Below are 21,197 nucleotides of genomic sequence, written 5' to 3'. Positions count from 1 at the left end.
TTAAGTCATTTGGTAGACGCTCTTATCCAGAGCGACTTATGCTAGGTAAAGCTCCGCCTTAGCTCACTGGTCACGATAACAACACCCACCCGTAGCACGTGCTCCAGCAGGTATATCTTACTGGTCCTCCCCAAAGCCAACACCTCTTTTGGCCGCCTTTCCTTCCAGTTCTCTGCTGCCAATGACTGGAACGAATTGCAAAAAAATATATATATATTGCTGAAGCTGGAGACATATTTCCCTCACTAACTTTAAACATCAGCTATCTGAGCAGCTAACTGATCGCTGCAGCTGTACACAGCCCATCTGTAAATAGCCCACCCAATCTGCCTACCTCATCCCCATATTGTTTTTATTTGCTTTCTGCTCTTCAAATCAAATTTTATTTGTCACATACACATGGTTAGCAGATGTTAATGCGAGTGTAGCGAAATGCTTGTGCTTCTAGTTCCGACAATGCAGTAATAACCAACAAGTAATCTAACTAACAATTCCTAATCTACTGTCTTATACACAGTGTAAGGGGATAAAGAATATGTACATAAGGATATATGAATGAGTGATGGTACAGAGCAGCATAGGCAAGATACAGTAGATGGTATCGAGTACAGTATATACATGTGAGATGAGTATGTAAACAAAGTGGCATAGTTAAAGTGGCTAGTGATACATGTATTGCACACCAGTATTTCTACTTGCACATCATCATCATCATCTGCTCATCTATCACTCCAGTGTTAATCTGCTGAATTGCAATTACTTCGCTGCTACGGCCTATTTATTGCCTTGCCTCATGTCATTTGCAGACACTGTATATAGACTTTTTTTCTTCTATTGTGTTATTGACAGTACGCTTGTTTATTCCATGTATAACTCTGATGTTTCTGTCACACTGCTTTGCTTTATCTTGGTCAGGTCACAGTTGTAAATGAGAACTTGTTCTCAACTAACCACTGATTATTCTTTAACCCTGCTGGTCTACGAATGTTTGAACATCATAAAAAACAATCTGGCCTTAATGACCATACACTCTTATAATATCACGCAGTACAGAGAAGAGGACTGGCCACCCTCAGAGCCTGGTTCTTCTCTACCCAGTACAGAGAAGAGGACTGGCCACCCCTCAGAGCCTGGTTCCTCTCTACCCAGTACAGAGAAGAGGACTGGCCACCCCATAGAGCCTGGTTCCTCTCTACCCAGTACAGAGAAGAGGACTGGCCACCCCTCAGAGCCTGGTTCCTCTCTACCCAGTACAGAGAAGAGGACTGGCCACCCTCAGAGCCTGGTTCTTCTCTACCCAGTACAGAGAAGAGGACTGGCCACCCCTCAGAGCCTGGTTCCTCTCTACCCAGTACAGAGAAGAGGACTGGCCACCCCTCAGAGCCTGGTTCCTCTCTACCCAGTACAGAGAAGAGGACTGGCCACCCCATAGAGCCTGGTTCCTCTCTACCCAGTACAGAGAAGAGGACTGGCCACCCCTCAGAGCCTGGTTCCTCTCTACCCAGTACAGCCAGAAGAGGACTGGCCACCCCTCAGAGCCTGGTTCCTCTCTACCCAGTACAGAGAAGAGGACTGGCCACCCCTCAGAGCCTGGTTCCTCTCTACCCAGTACAGCCAGAAGAGGACTGACCACCCCTCAGAGCCTGGTTCCTCTCTACCCAGTACAGCCAGAAGAGGACTGGCAATCCCTCAGAGCCTGGTTCCTCTAAGTTTCTTCTTAGGTTCCTGCCTTTCTAGGGAGTTTTTCCTAGAACTCACTGTGCTTCAACATCTGCATTGATTGCTGTTTGGGGTTTTTATGCTGGGTTTCTGTATAGCACTTTGTGACATCTGCTGATGTAAAAAGGGCTTTATAAATACATTTGATTGATGACTGTATGAACCTCGCTTTGTGCACGGGGGCATAATCATGCTGTAGCATTAAGATTTCCCTTCACCGGAAATAAGGTGTCTCGCCCGAACCATGAAAAACAGCCCCAGACCATTATTCCTCGTCCACCAAACTTTACAGTTGGCAATATGCATTGGTGCAGATAGCATCCTCCTGGCATCCGCCAAACCGAGATTTGTCGGACTGCCAGATGGTAAAGCGGGATTCATCATTCCAGAGAACGTGTCATTCCGCTGCTCCAGAGTCTTTACACCCCTCCAGCCGATGCTTGGCATTGCGCATGGTGCTCTTAGGCTTGTGTGCTGCTGAGGACAGATGATATTTAAGCGCTATGTGCTTCAGCACTCAGCGGTCCCATTTTATGAGCTTGTGTGGCCTACCACTTCACGGCGGAGCCGTTGTTGCTCCTAGATGTACTCGTCAGCAGCGCAATGTGGCTGAAATAGACGAATCCACTCATTTGAAATGTGGGGTATACTTTTGAATATATAGTGTACTGCCAATTTCTCCACAACACCATTGTGAGCGGGTTATGGTAGAGAACTTAGCATTCGATTCTCTGGCAACTGTTCTGGTGGACATTTCTGCAGTCAGCATGTCAAAGATTTAAGTTCCTCGGCATACACATCATGGACTAACTGAAATGGTTCACCCACACAGACAGTGTGGTGAAGAAGGTGCAACAGCGCCAAATGTGTCTTGTCACCTAAATCCCTCAAACCTTTACAGATGCACAATTGAGAGCCTCCTGTCATGCTGCATCACTGCCTGTTAGGGCAACTGCACCACCCACAACCGCAAGGCTCTCCAGAGGGTGGTGCGGTCTGCACAACACATCACCAGGGGCAAACAACCTGCCCTCCAGGACACCTACAGCACCCGATGTCACAGCAAGGCCAAAAAGATTATTAAGGACAACAACTACTCGAACCACTGCCTGTTCACCCCTGGCAAAGGGCAAAGGGTGGCTACTTTGAAGAATCTCAAATATAAAACCTTTTTATTTGTTTAACGCTTTTTTGGTTAATACATGATTCCATATGTGCTATTTCATAGTGTTGATGTCTTCACTATTATTCAACAATGTAGAAAATAGTAAAAAATAAAGAAAAACCCTGGAATGAGTAGGTGTGTCCAAACTTTTGCCTGGTACTGTAGATACACTGAGTGTACAAAACATAAGGAACACCTGCTCTTTCAACAACCATAGACTGACCAGAAGAATCCAGGTGAAAGCTATGATCCCTTATTTATGTCACCTGTTAAATCCACTTCAATCAGTGTAGATGAAAGAGAGGAGACGGGTTAAAGAAGGATTTATAAGCCTGGAGACAACTGAGACATGGATTGGATGGATAGCATTATTCAAACCTTGTCTCTCAGGACTGAGACTGGACTACCCAGGAACACTCAACACCTATTGGAAAGCCATTGTAGTGCGTCTTTGGCATAAGAATGTATATTAGTTTTGTGGTGCAGCATTATATTATGGGTATGCTTGTCATCAGGGACTAGGTAGTTGGTCAACAGAAATATAAAAGGAGGTAAGAAGTTAGAGGACAACCCACCGTAGTCTTCTGAAAACCGATTCCTGGGATAAAGTTACATCAGTGGGACAAATGTTTATGCCAAATTAGGGATGTGGTGCTGACGAAAGACCAGGCCAATTCCAAATGCCTTGCAGACCATCCCCAATACAGATCTACTCGCCCATCGGCATGACAACGGTAGACCATCCCCAATACAGATCTACTCGCCCATCAGCATGACAACGGTAGACCATACCCAATACAGATCTAGTCACCCATTGAAATGGCAACGGTAGACCATACCTTAATACAGATCTACTCGCCCATCGGCATGACAACAGTAGAGATGAAAAGACATGACACAACCCAGCCACTCCCCCTTTCCCAACCTACTCCAGATCACAACATAATGCTCCAGAGGGCCATTAAACGGCAGAACATCCACTTCAAACATTCTATCCAGGACAGGATGGTAACAGAAGGGGCCAAATGGCTCGCCCTGCTCCAAAAGGACACCAAAACCCTGCTGTTTGGGAGAAATCATTACATAAGGCTGTGAGGCAAGAAGTGCACTGGTGCATGCTATGATCATTGTGTGCTGTAGACATTTGAAATGATATTGTGCATTCTCCCCGTTGTGAACAACTTCTCTGTATTTCAAGGAGAATGTGTCACGTTTTGTATCATTATGTAGGGAACATTATGCCCTGAACAATGACCCACCTCTCCCAATTGTACAAACGATGTATCCATCAATAACGGAACAAGATTCAATTCCCAAAGGAAGAGACTCTCCTCCTGGGGCTGCGTGATCTCCTGCTAAGGAATGTTTCAGCCAATCAGGCAGGGAGACTCAGTGTAACAGTTTAGCTTCCGTCCCTCTCCTCGCCCCTACCTGGGCTCGAACCAGGGACCCTCTGCACACATCAACCCACGAAGCGTCGTTACCCATCGCTCCACAAAAGCCACAGCCCTTGCAGAGCAAGAGGAACAACTACTTCAAGGTCTCAGAGCGAGTGACGACACCAATTGAAACGCTATTAGCACGCACCACCGCTAACTGGCTAGCCATTTCATCGGTTACATCAGCACCTAGCCCCAACCTCATTCTCCATTCTAACTGAACTATAAAAGCGTGGCACAAATAATTGCCACGGCCGACCAAAATCCCTCTACTGCTCAAACGTCAGCATAGTTGGTAACTGGAAAGAGCTCTCGCTAATTGATCATCCCCGATCTCAATGAGTGGAGGCCAAACAACAATATTGGAATTGAACAATTGTCCTCTGCTCTCACTTTGATCTCAGTTGGAGGAATACACCACCCCAGAGCTGAATACACCACCCCGGAGCTGAACACACCACCCCGGAACTGAACACACCACCCCGGAGCTGAACACACCACCCCGGAGCTGAACACACCACCCCGGAGCTGAACACACCACCCCGGAGCTGAACACACCACCCCGGAGCTGAACACACCACCCCGGAGCTGAACACGCCACCCCGGAACTGAACACGCCACCCCGGAGCTGAACACGCCACCCCGGAACTGAATACGCCACCCCGGAGCTGAATACGCCACCCCGGAGCTGAACACGCCACCCCGGAGCTGAACACACCACCCCAGAGCTGAATACACCCACCACCCCGGAGCTGAATACACCCACCACCCCGGAGCTGAACACACCACCCCGGAGCTGAATACACCACCCCGGAACGGTTTGAACCTTCTCCATTTTTCTCCCTTTAAAGACCGTTTGGTAATCCAACCAGAGACTGAAATACTAAGACATTGTTACCTTGTTTTTAGAATAAATCTTCTTCCTGACATAAAATAATATCACTCTCTGAGATTTTGAATCTGACTTGTCATTAAAAGAACTCTACAGAATATAATTGTGACACGAACAGTTTATCCCTACTTGCTAAAAAAAGTTTTGACTTAAATGATAGCTGGTGCCCTGTTTACTGTAGAATATAGATACATCCATATTTTGTATCCATAATGAATTACCCAATGAATGAGACATTCTCATAGCATTAGGCCACACCCCTACAACAAAGACACACCCGAGAGAAGAGAGCTGGCACTGTACTGGATGGTAGTGGTTAGGGAGTTTAGCTATTTGGGATTATTTTGGCATTTATCTTTACTTTATTTTCCTGAAATGTATTCACTATCATTTCTTATAACCAGCAAGAACTTCTGAATATCAAATCGTCAGTTAATTTCCCCAATTATCAGCTTCAACTTATCTGCCCTGGTCTCTTTCTGTAATTACCACCCAATTTTCAGGCAATCCAAGAGGAAATGCCGGCGTTACAGAGGCAGGAGAGGGAGTCCTGGTGAGATGAATGAGAAAACCGGCCACCCCTTGCCTGCACTCCATTGGCCAAGAAGATGGATGACCTTGGATCAAGGATTTGCTTGTAACAGCAATATTCCCCGTTTTTCAGAAGCATGTCTATTGGACAAGAGACTCCCCATGGCTATCCAAGAGGGATGGGACAAATGTGCAATTTCTCTTAACGTTTAAACGGAAATAAAAATCATACAATTATGGGAATTCACAATTCAGATGTGGTTCTGTGTATGACCACTAAGAATTACTGCAGTTCAATCTATCACATTCCTGGTTACTGACATACCGGTCATCACTAGGTACCACAGCCACAAAGTCTTAATGCCCACCTTTTTCTACAGTTGATCTTCTTAAAATGTGATTTTAAACCTAACCCTAACCTTAATCCTAACCTTAACCACATGGCTAACCTTATGCCTAACCCTAACCTTAATCCTAACCTTAACCACATGGCTAACCTTATGCCTAACCCTAACCTTAATCCTAACCTTAACCACATGGCTAACCTTATGCCTAACCCATACCTTAAATGAACTCCAAAAATAAAATGTTTGTTTGACAATATATTCTGACTTAGTGTTTGTGGTAACTAGTGGAAACCCTACCAGATGGTGCTCACCTTACTGCGGTCCACCACTCACTCAGCAACGATGGTATTAATGCTGTTTTAGATTCTCTGCCCTCCATGTTGTTGTCAGTTGTCAGTTGCAGAAGCTCAAACAGGAAGTACCCAGTGACTCGATCAATTGAGAAATGATCATCAGAATCAGAGATTATGCTACAGGACTGCTTTGCTAGCGCTGATTATAATATGAGACTCCACCTATAACACTAACGAGCTAACCACCTCCGTCACCGGCTTCATAAGGAACTGCATCGGCAACATTGTCTACTGTCACGCCCTGGTCTTAGCATTTTGTGTTTTCTTTATTATTTTGGTCAGGCCAGGGTGTGACATGGTTTTATTATGTGGTGTGTTTAGTCTTGTTTTTTTTGTAGGTATTGGGATTGTGGTATAGTGGGGTTTTCTAGAAAAGTCTATGGTTGCCTGAAGTGGTTCTCAATCAGAGGCAGGTGTTTATCGTTGTCTCTGATTGGGAACCATATTTAGGCAGCCATATTCTTTGAGTGTTTCGTGGGTGATTGTTCCTGTCTCTGTTTGCACCAGATAGGCTGTTTAGGTTTTCGCGTTACGGTTTTTGTACTTATTCATTAAACATGAATCTAAGTAACCACGCTGCATTTTGGTCCGCCTCTCCTTCACCGCAAGAAACCCGTAACAGCTGCTTCCCCAATCAAAAGCCCTGGTTTGACACTGAGGTTGGAGCTAAACTAAAGGACAGGACTACCTCACACAGGGCTATCACAGACAACCCCGAGGCTATGACCTCTGCAGAGTCATCAAATGAGCAAAAGGACAGTATAGAAGTAACATGGCCTCCTACTTCACAGGCTACGCTGCATGTCGCATGAGCTACAGTCCATTACAGATTACAAAGGAAGACCTAGACGTGATCTGCCCAACGATGCTTCTCTACCAGACCAACTCAATGCATTTTATGCACGTTTTGACAATGACAACACCATACAGTGTGGGAGGGCCACGCCGACCCAGAGGACTGGGTGATCTCACTCTTCAAGGCTGAAGTAAGGTTTTTAATCAGGTCAGCACTCGCAAGGCCGCGGGGTGCGTTCTCAGAGTGCAGATTAGTTGGCAGGCATATTCATGGTAATGTTCAACCTCTCCTTGTCCCAGTCTGTAATGTACAACCTCTCCTTGTCCCAGTCTGTAATGTTCAACCTCTCCTTGTCCCAGTCTGTAATGTACAACCTCTCCTTGTCCCAGTCTGTAATGTTCAACCTCTCCTTGTCCCAGTCTGTAATGTACAACCTCTCCTTGTCCCAGTCTGTAATGTACAACCTCTCCTTGTCCCAGTCTGTAATGTTCAACCTCTCCTTGTCCCAGTCTGTAAAGTACAACCTCTCCTTGTCCCAGTCTGTAATGTACAACCTCTCCTTGTCCCAGTCTGTAATGTTCAACCTCTCCTTGTCCCAGTCTGTAATGTACAACCTCTCCTTGTCCCAGTCTGTAATGTACAACCTCTCCTTGTCCCAGTCTGTAATGTTCAACCTCTCCTTGTCCCAGTCTGTAAAGTACAACCTCTCCTTGTCCCAGTCTGTAATGTACAACCTCTCCTTGTCCCAGTCTGTAATGTTCAACCTCTCCTTGTCCCAGTCTGTAATGTACAACCTCTCCTTGTCCCAGTCTGTAAAGTACAACCTCTCCTTGTCCCAGTCTGTAATGTACAACCTCTCCTTGTCCCAGTCTGTAATGTTCAACCTCTCCTTGTCCCAGTCTGTAATGTACAACCTCTCCTTGTCCCAGTCTGTAATGGCAGGCATATTCATGGTAATGTTCAACCTCTCCTTGTCCCAGTCTGTAATGTACAACCTCTCCTTGTCCCAGTCTAATGTACAACCTCTCCTTGTCCCAGTCTGTAATGTACAACCTCTCCTTGTCCCAGTCTGTAATGTACAACCTCTCCTTGTCCCAGTCTAATGTACAACCTCTCCTTGTCCCAGTCTGTAATGTACAACCTCTCCTTGTCCCAGTCTGTAATGTACAACCTCTCCTTGTCCCAGTCTGTAATGTTCATCCTCTCCTTGTCCCAGTCTGTAATGTTCAACCTCTCCTTGTCCCAGTCTGTAATGTTCAACCTCTCCTTGTCCCAGTCTGTAATGTACAACCTCTCCTTGTCCCAGTCTGTAATGTTCAACCTCTCCTTGTCCCAGTCTGTAATGTACAACCTCTCCTTGTCCCAGTCTAATGTACAACCTCTCCTTGTCCCAGTCTGTAATGTACAACCTCTCCTTGTCCCAGTCTGTAATGTACAACCTCTCCTTGTCCCAGTCTGTAATGTACAACCTCTCCTTGTCCCAGTCTGTAATGTTCAACCTCTCCTTGTCCCAGTCTGTAATGTACAACCTCTCCTTGTCCCAGTCTGTAATGGCAGGCATATTCATGGTAATGTTCAACCTCTCCTTGTCCCAGTCTGTAATGTACAACCTCTCCTTGTCCCAGTCTGTAATGTACAACCTCTCCTTGTCCCAGTCTGTAATGTACAACCTCTCCTTGTCCCAGTCTGTAATGTACAACCTCTCCTTGTCCCAGTCTGTAATGTTCAACCTCTCCTTATCCCAGTCTGTAATGTTCAACCTCTCCTTGTCCCAGTCTGTAATGTACAACCTCTCCTTATCCCAGTCTGTAATGTTCAACCTCTCCTTGTCCCAGTCTGTAATGTTCAACCTGTCCCAGTCTGTAATGTTCAACCTCTCCCAGTCTGTAATGTTCAACCTCTCCTTGTCCCAGTCTGTAATGTACAACCTCTCCTTGTCCCAGTCTAATGTACAACCTCTCCTTGTCCCAGTCTGTAATGTTCAACCTCTCCTTGTCCCAGTCTGTAATGTTCAACCTCTCCTTGTCCCAGTCTGTAATGTTCAACCTCTCCTTGTCCCAGTCTGTAATGTTCAACCTCTCCTTGTCCCAGTTTGTAATGTACAACCTCTCCTTGTCCCAGTCTGTAATGTACAACCTCTCCTTGTCCCAGTCTGTAATGTACAACCTCTCCTTGTCCCAGTCTGTAATGTACAACCTCTCCTTGTCCCAGTCTGTAATGGCAGGCATATTCATGGTAATGTTCAACCTCTCCTTGTCCCAGTCTGTAATGTACAACCTCTCCTTGTCCCAGTCAGTAATGAACAACCTCTCCTTGTCCCAGTCTGTAATGTTCAACCTCTCCTTGTCCCAGTCTGTAATGTACAACCTCTCCTTGTCCCAGTCTGTAATGTACAACCTCTCCTTGTCCCAGTCTGTAATGTACAACCTCTCCTTGTCCCAGTCTAATGTACAACCTCTCCTTGTCCCAGTCTAATGTACAACCTCTCCTTGTCCCAGTCTAATGTACAACCTCTCCTTGTCCCAGTCTAATGTACAACCTCTCCTTGTCCCAGTCTAATGTACAACCTCTCCTTGTCCCAGTCTGTAGTACAACCTCTCCTTGTCCCAGTCTGTAGTACAACCTCTCCTTGTCCCAGTCTAATGTACAACCTCTCCTTGTCCCAGTCTGTAATGTTCAACCTCTCCTTGTCCCAGTCTGTAATGTACAACCTCTCCTTGTCCCAGTCTGTAATGTACAACCTCTCCTTGTCCCAGTCTGTAATGTACAACCTCTCCTTGTCCCAGTCTGTAATGTTCAACCTCTCCTTGTCCCAGTCTGTAATGTTCAACCTCTCCTTGTCCCAGTCTGTAATGTACAACCTCTCCTTGTCCCAGTCTGTAATGTACAACCTCTCCTTGTCCCAGTCTGTAATGTACAACCTCTCCTTGTCCCAGTCTGTAATGTACAACCTCTCCTTGTCCCAGTCTGTAATGTACAACCTCTCCTTGTCCCAGTCTGTAATGTTCAACCTCTCCTTGTCCCAGTCTGTAAAGTTCATGCTTCACTGTGGGGATGATGTTCTCGGCGTGATGAGAGGTGTTGTGTTTGACCCTGACATAACGTTTTCCTTGATGGCCAGAAAGCTCAATTTTAGTCTCATCTAACCAGAGTCCATTCTTCCATATATTTGGGAGTCTCCCACATGCCTTTTGGCGAACACCAAATGAGGTTGCTTATTTTTTTTCTTTAAGCAATGGCTTTTTTCTGTCCACTCTTTCATAAAGCCCAGCTCTGTGGCGTGTATGGTTTAAAAAACAGATACTCCAATTTCCGCTGTGGAGCTTTGCAGCTCCTTCAGGGTTATCTTTGGTCTATTTGTTGCCTCTCTGATTAATGCCCTCCTTGCATGGTCCGTGGGTTTTGGTGCACGGCCCTCTCTTGGCAGGTTTGTTGTGGTGCCATATTCTTTCAGTTTTTTTATAATGGATTTAATGGTGCTCTGTGGGATGTTCAAAGTTTCTGATATTTTTTTATAACCCAACCCTGATCTGTACTTCTCCACTACTTTGTCCCTGACCTGTTTGGATAGTTCCTTGGTCTTCATGGTGCCCCTTGCTTGGTGGTGCCGCTTGCTTGGTGGTGCCGCTTGCTTGGTGGTGCCGCTTGCTTGGTGGTGCCCCTTGCTTGGTGGTGCCCCTTGCTTGGTGGTGCCCCTTGCTTGGTGGTGCCCTTGCTTGGTCCCCTTGTGTTGCAGACTGTGGGGCTTTCAGAAGACGTATACATACTGAGATCATGCGACAGATGATGTGACACTTAGATTGCACACAAGTGGACTTTATTTAACTAATTATGTGACTTCTGAAGGTAATTGCTTGCACCAGATCTTATTTATGGGGCTTCAAAGCAAAGGGGGTGAATACATATGCACACAACATTCTTTTTAAATTTCACTTCACCAATTTGGACTTTTTTGTGTATGTCCATTACATGAAATCCAAGTAAAAATCTATTTAAATTACAGGTTGTAAGGCAACAAGATAGGAAAAATGCCAAGGGGGGTGAATACTTTTGCAAGGCACTGTGTTGCAAACAAGATGTTTTGGATGGTTTTAAAAAAATTATTTACAGGCTTCCTTCTTTTCACTCGGTAGTTACTCCACAATACGAACCTAATTGACAATGTTGTTTTCTCCTATCACAGCCTTTAAACTCTAACTTTTTTAAAGTCACCATTGGCCTCATGTCATCCCTGAGCTGTTTTCTTCCTCTCCGGCAACTAAGTTAGGAAGGACAGCTGTATCTTTGTAGTGACTTGGTATATTGATACACTATCCAAAGTGTAATTAATGACTTCACCATGCTCAAAGGGCTAATCAATGTCTGCTTTTTATTTTACTCATCTATCAAAAGGTGCCCTTCTTGAAATTATTTATGTTTGCCATTACAAAGGGATTGAATACTAATATACATCACTGGTGGTGCAGCCAACTACAATATTAATGTATATCACTGGTGGTGCAGCCAACTACAATATAAATGTATATCACTGGTGGTGCAGCCAACTACAACAACACTATATAAATGTATATCACTGGTGGTGCAGCCACTACAATATAAATGTATATCAATGGTGGTGCAGCCAACTACCATAATAACACTATATAAATGTATATCACTGGTGGTGCAGCCAACTACAATAACAACACTATATAAATGTATATCACTGGTGGTGCAGCCAACTACAGTAACAACACTATATAAATGTATATCACTGGTGGTGCAGCCAACTACAATAACAACACTATATAAATGTATATCACTGGTGCAGCCACTACAATATAAATGTATATCACTGGTGGTGCAGCCAACTACAGTAACAACACTATATAAATGTATATCACTGGTGGTGCAGCCAACTACAATAACAACACTATATAAATGTATATCACTGGTGGTGCAGCCACTACAATATAAATGTATATCACTGGTGGTGCAGCCAACTACAATAACAACACTACATAAATGTATATCACTGGTGGTGCAGCCAACTACAATAACAACACTATATAAATATATTTCACTGGTGTTGCAGCCAACTACAACAACACTATATAAATGTATATCACTGGTGGTGCAGCCAACTACAATATAAATATATATCACTGGCGGTGCAGCCAACTACAACAACACTATATAAATGTATATCACTGGCGGTGCAGCCAACTACAATATAAATGTATATCAACAACTACAATAAAATGTATATCACTGGTGGTGCAGCCAACTACTATATAAATGTATATCACTGGCGGTGCAGCCAACTACAGTATAAATGTATATCACTGGTGGTGCAGCCAACTACAATATTATAAATGTATATCACTGTTGGTGCAGCCAACTACAATATAAATGTATATCACTGGTGGTGCAGCCAACTACAATAACAACACTATATAAATGTATATCACTGGTGGTGCAGCCAACTACAATATAAATGTATATCACTGGTGGTGCAGCCAACTACAATATAAATGTATATCACTGGTGGTGCAGCCAACTACAATATAAATGTATATCACTGGTGGTGCAGCCAACTACAATATAAATGTATATCACTGGTGGTGCAGCCAACTACAATATAAATGTATATCACTGGTGGTGCAGCCAACTACAACAACACTATATAAATGTATATCACTGGTGGTGCAGCCACTACAATATAAATGTATATCAATGGTGGTGCAGCCAACTACCATAATAACACTATATAAATGTATATCACTGGTGGTGCAGCCAACTACAATAACACTATATAAATGTATATCACTGGTGGTGCAGCCAACTACAACAACACTATATAAATGTATATCACTGGTGGTGCAGCCACTACAATATAAATGTATATCAATGGTGGTGCAGCCAACTACCATAATAACACTATATAAATGTATATCACTGGTGGTGCAGCCAACTGGTGCAGCCAACTACAATATAAATGTATATCACTGGTGGTGCAGCCAACTACAATATAAATGTATATCACTGGTGGTGCAGCCAACTACAATAACACTATATAAATGTATATCACTGGTGGTGCAGCCAACTACAACAACACTATATAAATGTATATCACTGGTGGTGCAGCCACTACAATATAAATGTATATCAATGGTGGTGCAGCCAACTACCATAATAACACTATATAAATGTATATCACTGGTGGTGCAGCCAACTACAGTAACAACACTTTAGAAAAACCCCTGGAACCCAAAGTGTTTGATGTAAATGATACCATTCCACTAATTCCGCTCCAGTCATTACCACGAGCCCGTCCTCCCCAATTAAGGTGGCACCAACCTCCTGTGATATATATAGAGTGTGTGAATCTCTGTATACACTGAGTGTACAAAACATTAAGAAAGCCTTACCTAATATTGACTTGCACCTGCAGCCTTTTGCCCGCAGAAAAGCCTCAATTCGTCAGGGCATGGACTCTACAAAGTGTCGAAAGTGATCCACGAGGGATGGTGGCCCATGTTGACTCCAACACTTCCCACAGTTGTGTCAAGTTGGCAGAATGTCCTTTGGGTGGTGGGCTATTCTTGATACACACAGGAAACTGTTGAGCGTGAAAAACCCAGCAGCTTTGTAGTTTCTTGACACAAACCGGTGCGTCTGGCAACTACTACCATACTCCATTCAAAGGCACTTCAATATGTTGTTTTGCCCATCCACCCTCTGAATGGCACACAGACACAATCCATGTCTCCATTGTCCCAAGGCTTAAAACCCCTTCTTTAACCTGTCTCCTCCCCTTCATCTACACTGATTGAAGTGGATTTAACAGGTGACATCAATAAGGGATCATAGCTTTCACCTGGATTCACCTGGTCAGTCTATGTCATGGAAACAGCAGGTGTTCTTAATGTTTTGTGCACTCACTGTATATGAATATTGCGTATGTCTCTCTGTGCGTGCTTGTGTGTGAGAGTGTGTTAGAGAGAGGTTTTACGTACAGCTCTCCAGTTGCATCTTGCACAGCTGTGTGTCCATGGGGAACAGAGTGAGGTCCAGAGGGCAGGACAGGGTCACTGACAACCTGAACACACACCAGACAGTCACTTACAACCTGAGCACACACCAGACAGGCACTGACCACCTAAACACACAACAGACAGTCACTGGGCACACATAGGCACCTACCCTGGCAGACAGACAGGCTGAAAGGCAGCCAGGCAGGCTGCCAGGCAGACAGTCAGACAGGCGGTAGTGATGTGCAGTTCGCAAACTATTCGTTCTTTTTAAATGACTCTTTTTACTGACTTGATAGTCATGATTTGTTTTTCCAAGTCCCTCAGTCATTTTAGTCCTTCATTGCTCCAACCACTAGCTGTCTATCATGTGCGTGCAGAAAAATAGATAATTGCATGAATTGATGACCTAGTGTAAGAGTTAGTCCAATTCACTGATTATTGACTGTTATCAATGGACACAGCTTTGTAAAACCAAAACATACACATGCCTCTGCTTAACACTCAACACTGAAACTCCAAACCCAAACGTTTGGGGGACTACTGCAGTTCGAATGATATTGTGCTTATCTTCCTCACGACAGTCAAGTATTTGCCAAGAGTCGTTCATAAAGACGTCTGGTTGGGGACGCATCTAGACCTTGTTTCAAATAATTGTATTTGTATGCCTAGTAATCAAAAATGTATAATGTTGGAAGCACACTTTTGGAAGCACACAAGTCTCAGTCACAAATGACATAAGCCCCCATAAGACTAAGAGTTTTTAGATCATCGTTTGCCGGTAGGGGGTTCTGCTCTGGGCATTACTGAATCAAATCATTTACAAGATCAGTCTAAAACGAGTTGATTAGATCTCAGTCAGTAAAAAGAGTCAAACTTCCCAGAGAGACAGACAGAGAGACAGACAGAGAGACAGACAGAGAGACAGACAGACCTCATGCTGATGAGAATGTCTCCATTCCTGAAGATAAATAACAGGATGTTGTCTTGCGTGACGTCATGGAAGTTGGCATGTTTCTCGTTGGCGAAGAACAGGTCTGGTTTCCATAGACACTGGAATATCTTGGGGTCCACCGTCAGCGCTTCTCCTTTGAAGTCCGCCGGGAGCTTCAGCCTCGGGTCGTTCCACCGTTGACGCAGGAAGATGTTCACACGGTAGTCCTAGCAACAACCAATCATCTGTTAGTTTCAAAGTCAATTAAGTCCCTAGAGTCAACATTCGCTCCCCCATAGAAATCGAATTAGCATAATAATGAAAAATCCCTCCCCAAATCTTTCTGTTTAAGCTAGATATCTGTCTCAATCCCCCACCTCCATGCCCTATGTCCACCTAATGGACACTTTGACAGATGTCTAGTTTTCATATTCAACGCACATGTGCTTTGCTTTTCAACTAGCTAAAAGCTAAAAGCTAGTTGGAGTCTGTGTGTGTACTTCCATTTGTATCACTGCATGGTAAAGCAACGCACGTAGAATTAAATAATAATAATCATCAATCTACACACGATACCCCATAATGACAAAGATCATTCTACACACTATACCCCATAATGACAAAGATCATTCTACACACTATACCCCATAATGACAAAGATCAGTCTACACACTATACCCCATAATGACAAAGATCAGTCTACACACTATACCCCATAATGACAAAGATCAATCTACACACTATACCCCATAATGACAAAGATCAATCTACACACTATACCCCATAATGACAAAGATCAATCTACACACTATACCCCATAATGACAAAGATCAATCTACACACGATACCCCATAATGACAAAGATCAATCTACACACGATACCCCATAATGACAAAGATCATTCTACACACTAGCAAAAATGGAAAAAACACCTTATTTACATACACGAAGTATTTAGACCATTTTGCTATGAGACTAGAAATTGAGCTCAGGTCAATCAATCTACCCATACCCCATAATGCATCCTGTTTCCCACAGTTGACAGTACATGAACCAAGTCATGAGGTCAGAGTATAGAGTGCAGCGATGTGTCCTATAACTTCTTGTAACTAGGGGGCAGTATTTTCATTTTTAGAAAAATAACGTTCCCAGAGTAAACGGGCTGTTTTGTCAGGACAAGATGCTAGATTATGCATATAATTGACAGCTTAGGATAGAAAACACTCTAAGTTTTCCAAAACTGTAAAAATATTGTCTGTGAGTATAACAGAACTGATATTGCAGGTGAAAGCCTGAGAAGAATCCAATCCGGAAGTGACTCATGTTTTGAAAGCTCTGCGTTCTGATGCGTCCCTATTGAGCAGTGAATGGGCTATCAACCAGATTCCTTTTTCTACGTATTCCCCAAGGTGTCTAGAGCATTTTGACGTAGTTTAGCGATGTGTCCTATAAGGAGCATTGGTGGCAAATCTGATGGCCGAATGGTAAAGAACATATAGCCACTGAGCACCCTTACCTGCCGATCTATAAACGATGTCTACGTAATCTAGCATGTGTAGGATGGTCATCTGAATCAGGGTTAGTTTGGTAGCAAGGGTTAAAGAGGAGCGATTACGACAGAGGAAACCAAGTCTTGATTTAACTTTAGCCTGCAGCTTTTATATGTGCTGAGAGAAGGACAGTGTGTACCATCAAGCCATACTCCCCAAGTACTAGTATGAGGTGACTACCTCAAGCTCTAAACTCTCAGAGGTAGTAATCACACCTGTGGGGAGAGGGGCATTCTTCTTACCAAACCACATGACCTTTGTTTTGGAGGTGTTCAGAACAAGGTTAAGGGCAGAGAAAGCTTGTTAGACACTAAGAAAGCTTTGTGTAGAGCAATTAACACAGAATCCAGGAGGGGCCAGCTGAGTAATAGACTCTATCATCTGCATATAAATGTTTGAGAGAGCTTCCTACCTCCTGAGCTATGTTGTTGATGTAAATTGAGAAGAGCGTGGGGCCGAGGATCGAACCTTGGGGAACTGCCTTGGTGACAGGCAGTGGCTGAGACAGCAGATGTTCTGACTTTATACACTGCACTCTTTGAGAGAGGTAGTTAACAAACCAGGCCAAAGACCCCTTAGACACCAATACTCCTTAGCCGGCCCACAAGAATGTAATGGTCTACCGTATCAAAAGATTTGGCCAATTCAATAAAAATAGCAAAAAAACATTGCTTAGATTCAAGGGCAATGGTGACATCATTGAGGACCTACTGTATATGGTTGCAGTGACACATCCATCGATAAGAGACATTACTGTGCAGCCGTCTTCATCGACCTTGCCAAGGCTTTCGACTCTGTCAATCGCCATATTCTTATCGGCAGACTCAGTAGCCTCGGTTTTTCTGATGACTGCCTTGCCTGGTTCACCAACTACTTTGCAGACAGAGTTCAGTGTGTCAAATCGGAGGGCATGCTGTCCGGTCCTCTGGCAGTCTTTATGGGGGTGCCACAGGGTTCAAGACTCTTTTCTCTGTATATATCAATGATGTTGCTCTTGCTGCGGGCGATTCCCTGATCCACCTCTACGCAGACGACACCATTCTGTATACTTCCGGCCCGTCCTTGGACACTGTGCTATCTAACCTCCAAACGAGCTTCAATGCCATACAACACTCCTTCCATGGCCTCCAACTGCTCTTAAACGCTAGTAAAACCAAATGCATGCTTTTCAACCGTTCGCTGTCTGCACCTGCACACCCGACTAGCATCACCACCCTGGATGGTTCCGACCTAGAATATGTGGACATCTATAAGTACCTAGGTGTCTGGCTAGACTGTAAACACTCCTTCCAGACTCATATCAAACATCTCCAATCTAAAATCAAATTCTATTCTGCAACAAAGCCTCCTTCACTCATGCCTCCAAACTTACCCTAGTAAAACTGACTATCCTACCGATCCTCGACTTCGGCGATGTCATCTACAAAATAGCTTCCAACACTCTACTCAGCAAACTGGATGCAGTTTATCACAGTGCCATCCGTTTTGTCACTAAAGCACCTTATACCACCCACCACTGTGACCTGTATGCTCTAGTTGGCTGGCCCTCGCTACATATTCGTCGCCAGACCCACTGGCTCCAGGTCATCTACAAGTCCATGCTAGGTAAAGCTCCGCCTTATCTCAATTCACTGGTCACGATGGCAACACCCACCCATAGCACGCGCTCCAGCAGGTGTATCTCACTGATCATCCCTAAAGCCAACACCTCATTTGGCCGCCTTTCGTTCCAGTTCTCTGCTACCCGTGACTGGAACGAATTGCAAAAAGTTGGAGACTTTTACCTCCCCTCACCAACTTTAAACATCTGCTATCTGAACAGCTAACCGATCGCTGCAGCTGTACTTAGTCTATCGGTAAATAGCCCACCCAATTTTACCTACCTCATCCCCATACTGTTTTTATTTATTTACTTTTCTGCTATTTTGCACACTAATATCTCTACCTGTACATGACCATCTGATAATTTATCACTCCAGTGTTAATCTGCAAAATTGTAATTATTCGCCTACCTCCTCATGCCTTTTGCACACAATGTATATAGACTCTTTTTTTCTACTTTATTATTGACTTGTTAATTGTTTACTCCATGTGTAACTCTGTGTTGTCTGTTCACACTGCTATGCTTTATCTTGGCCAGGTCGCAATTGCAAATGAGAACTTGTTCTCAACTAGCCTACCTGGTTAAATAAAGGTGAAATAAAAATTAAAATCCATAACCTGAGCGCAAACCAGATGGCATACCCAAGAGAATACTATAGACATCAAGAAAGCCAGTCAGTTAATTTTTGAAGTTTTTCCAACACTTTTGATAAACAGGGCAAAATAGAAATAGGCCTTAAAACAGTTAGGATCTGCTTGACCCTTTAAATAAAGGACGAACCGTGGCTGCCTTCCAAGCAATGGGAACCTCCCCAGAGAGGAGAGACAGGTTAAAAACTTTGGAGATATGCTTTGCCATGATAGAGGCAGCAACCTTAAAGAAGAAAGGGTCTACACCATCTGACCCAGGTGTTTTTTTGGGGGTAAAGGAGCTCCTTTTGCACCTCGGAATCAGTGACCACCTGCAGGGGAAAACTTTGTACCAGGCCAGGGGGACAAGAGGGAGGAGGATTGGGGATAGTCACATCAGAAGGGGTGGGAGATGAGGAAATGTTGGACGGGCAACGAAGCATGGCTGAGTCGAATAGGAATCCTGACTTAATGAAGTGGTGATTAAAGAGCTCAGCCATGTGCTCCTTGTCAGTAACAACCACATCATCAACATTAAGGACATGGGCAGCTGTGAGGAGGAGGGTTTATTCTCCTGGTCTTTAACCGTTTTCCAGAACTTCTTGAGTGAGACCCACAGAGAGAGAACTGCTCCTTGAAGTAACTAACTTTGGCCTTCCAGATAGCCTGAGTGCACTTATTTCTCATTTGCCTGAACGAGAGCCAGTCAGCCTGGGTATGCGTGTGCCGAGCCTAATGCCAAATGGGATTGTTGAGGTGGAGTAAGCCAGATCATGGTGGAACCAGGTGCCGGACCTGTTTGTAATTCTGAAAATAAGGTCCAAGCATCTCGACAGAGGGGATCAAGCTGATTCTATCCAGAATTACAGAGGCCAGTTCATGAAGGAAGGCCCGTTAAAGTTTTATATCAACCGTCTATGACAAATCAGGACAGGTTGTTTCACTGAGCAGCCTTTATGAACACAGGCTGTACAACAGTGATCACTAAGGACATGATAGAAAACGCCAGGCTGATACCTATCAGGATTATTTGTGAGGATAACATCGACGAGAGTAGCCTTTTCTGGGTGTTTGGAGTCATACCTTGTGGGATTGGTAATAATCTGAGTAAGATTTAGGGAACCCTATTGCTTTAGGACTTGGTTCAGGTAGTTTAAGCATGTCCCAATTTAGGTCACCTAGCGGGACAAATTCAGACTTAGTGTAAGGGGCCAGGAGAGAGTTTAGGGCAGCATACAGGCTAATGCTGATAGCATGCAGTCTGATGGTGGTAGCATACAGTCTGATGGTGGTAGCATACAGGCTACTGTTTATAGAATACAGGCTAATGTTTATAGCATATATGCTAATGTTTATAGCATATAGGCTACTGTTAATAGCATATAGGCTAATGTTTATATATATGCATATATGCTAATGTTTATAGCATATAGGCTAATGTTTATAGCATACAGGCTACTGTTTATAGCATACAGGCTAATGTTTATAGCATACAGGCTAATGTTTATAGCATACAGGCTAATGTTTATAGCATACAGGCTAATGTTTATAGCATACAGGCTAATGTTTATAGCATACAGGCTAATGTTTATAGCATACAGGCTAATGTTTATAGCATACAGGCTAATGTTTATAGCATACAGGCTAATGTTTATAGCATACAGGCTAATGTTGATGGTTTACAGACTAATGTTAATAGCAATCAGGCTACTGTTTATAGCATTTAGGCTACTGTTTATAGCATTTAGGCTACTGTTAATAGCATACAGGCTAATGTTGATGGTCTACAGACTAATGTTGATAGCATACAGGCTACTGTTTATAGCATATAGGCTAATGTTGATGACGTTGGAATGTTGGTAGCATTGTTAGCATGGTTTTAGGATTAGTAACTCTGCTCACCATGTTGGTTTCCTGGATGGAGCCAAAACTGTTGATGAACATATTAATCTTGTCTTCCACCGGAACACCTGGGACACACACACACACACATGCCAGTTTTATTCCAGTGTGTGTGTGTGTTTGGCATTTCTGTGGTCTTGACAGTCATGTGATCATTCCGCTCCACTCAACCTGATTCGCAGCATATGGCCGTGGCTCTCTCTCTCACACACACAGGCACACGCACACACAGGCTTGCAACACTTTCAGTTTATTAACCAAGCAGACTCATTCTGTCCTCCTCCTCTACCCCTTCTCCTTTCTCCTTCTCTCCTCTTCTGTCCT

The 21,197-nt window shown here is 44.0% G+C and overlaps 1 protein-coding gene across 1 annotated transcript in view; it reads right to left on the bottom strand.

The window, feature by feature from the left end:
• LOC135538519 (glycine receptor subunit beta-like) overlaps window positions 1-21,050 on the bottom strand; it is a 42,122-nt gene extending 21,072 nt beyond the window's left edge. The window contains exons 1-3 of the mRNA XM_064964409.1: window positions 20,874-21,050; window positions 15,190-15,416; window positions 14,241-14,323 (exon numbers count right to left, since the gene is read on the bottom strand). Of these exons, the coding sequence (XP_064820481.1) occupies window positions 14,241-14,323; window positions 15,190-15,416; window positions 20,874-20,915 (352 nt within the window). The 5' untranslated portion in view covers window positions 20,916-21,050. The remainder of the gene's footprint in view (window positions 1-14,240; window positions 14,324-15,189; window positions 15,417-20,873) is intronic.
• Between the last annotated feature and the right edge of the window lie 147 nt (window positions 21,051-21,197).

This window comes from Oncorhynchus masou, unplaced genomic scaffold (assembly GCF_036934945.1).
Source record: "Oncorhynchus masou masou isolate Uvic2021 unplaced genomic scaffold, UVic_Omas_1.1 unplaced_scaffold_976, whole genome shotgun sequence".
Lineage (NCBI taxonomy): Eukaryota > Metazoa > Chordata > Actinopteri > Salmoniformes > Salmonidae > Oncorhynchus > Oncorhynchus masou.
This window is presented reverse-complemented; position numbering and strand designations above follow the sequence as displayed.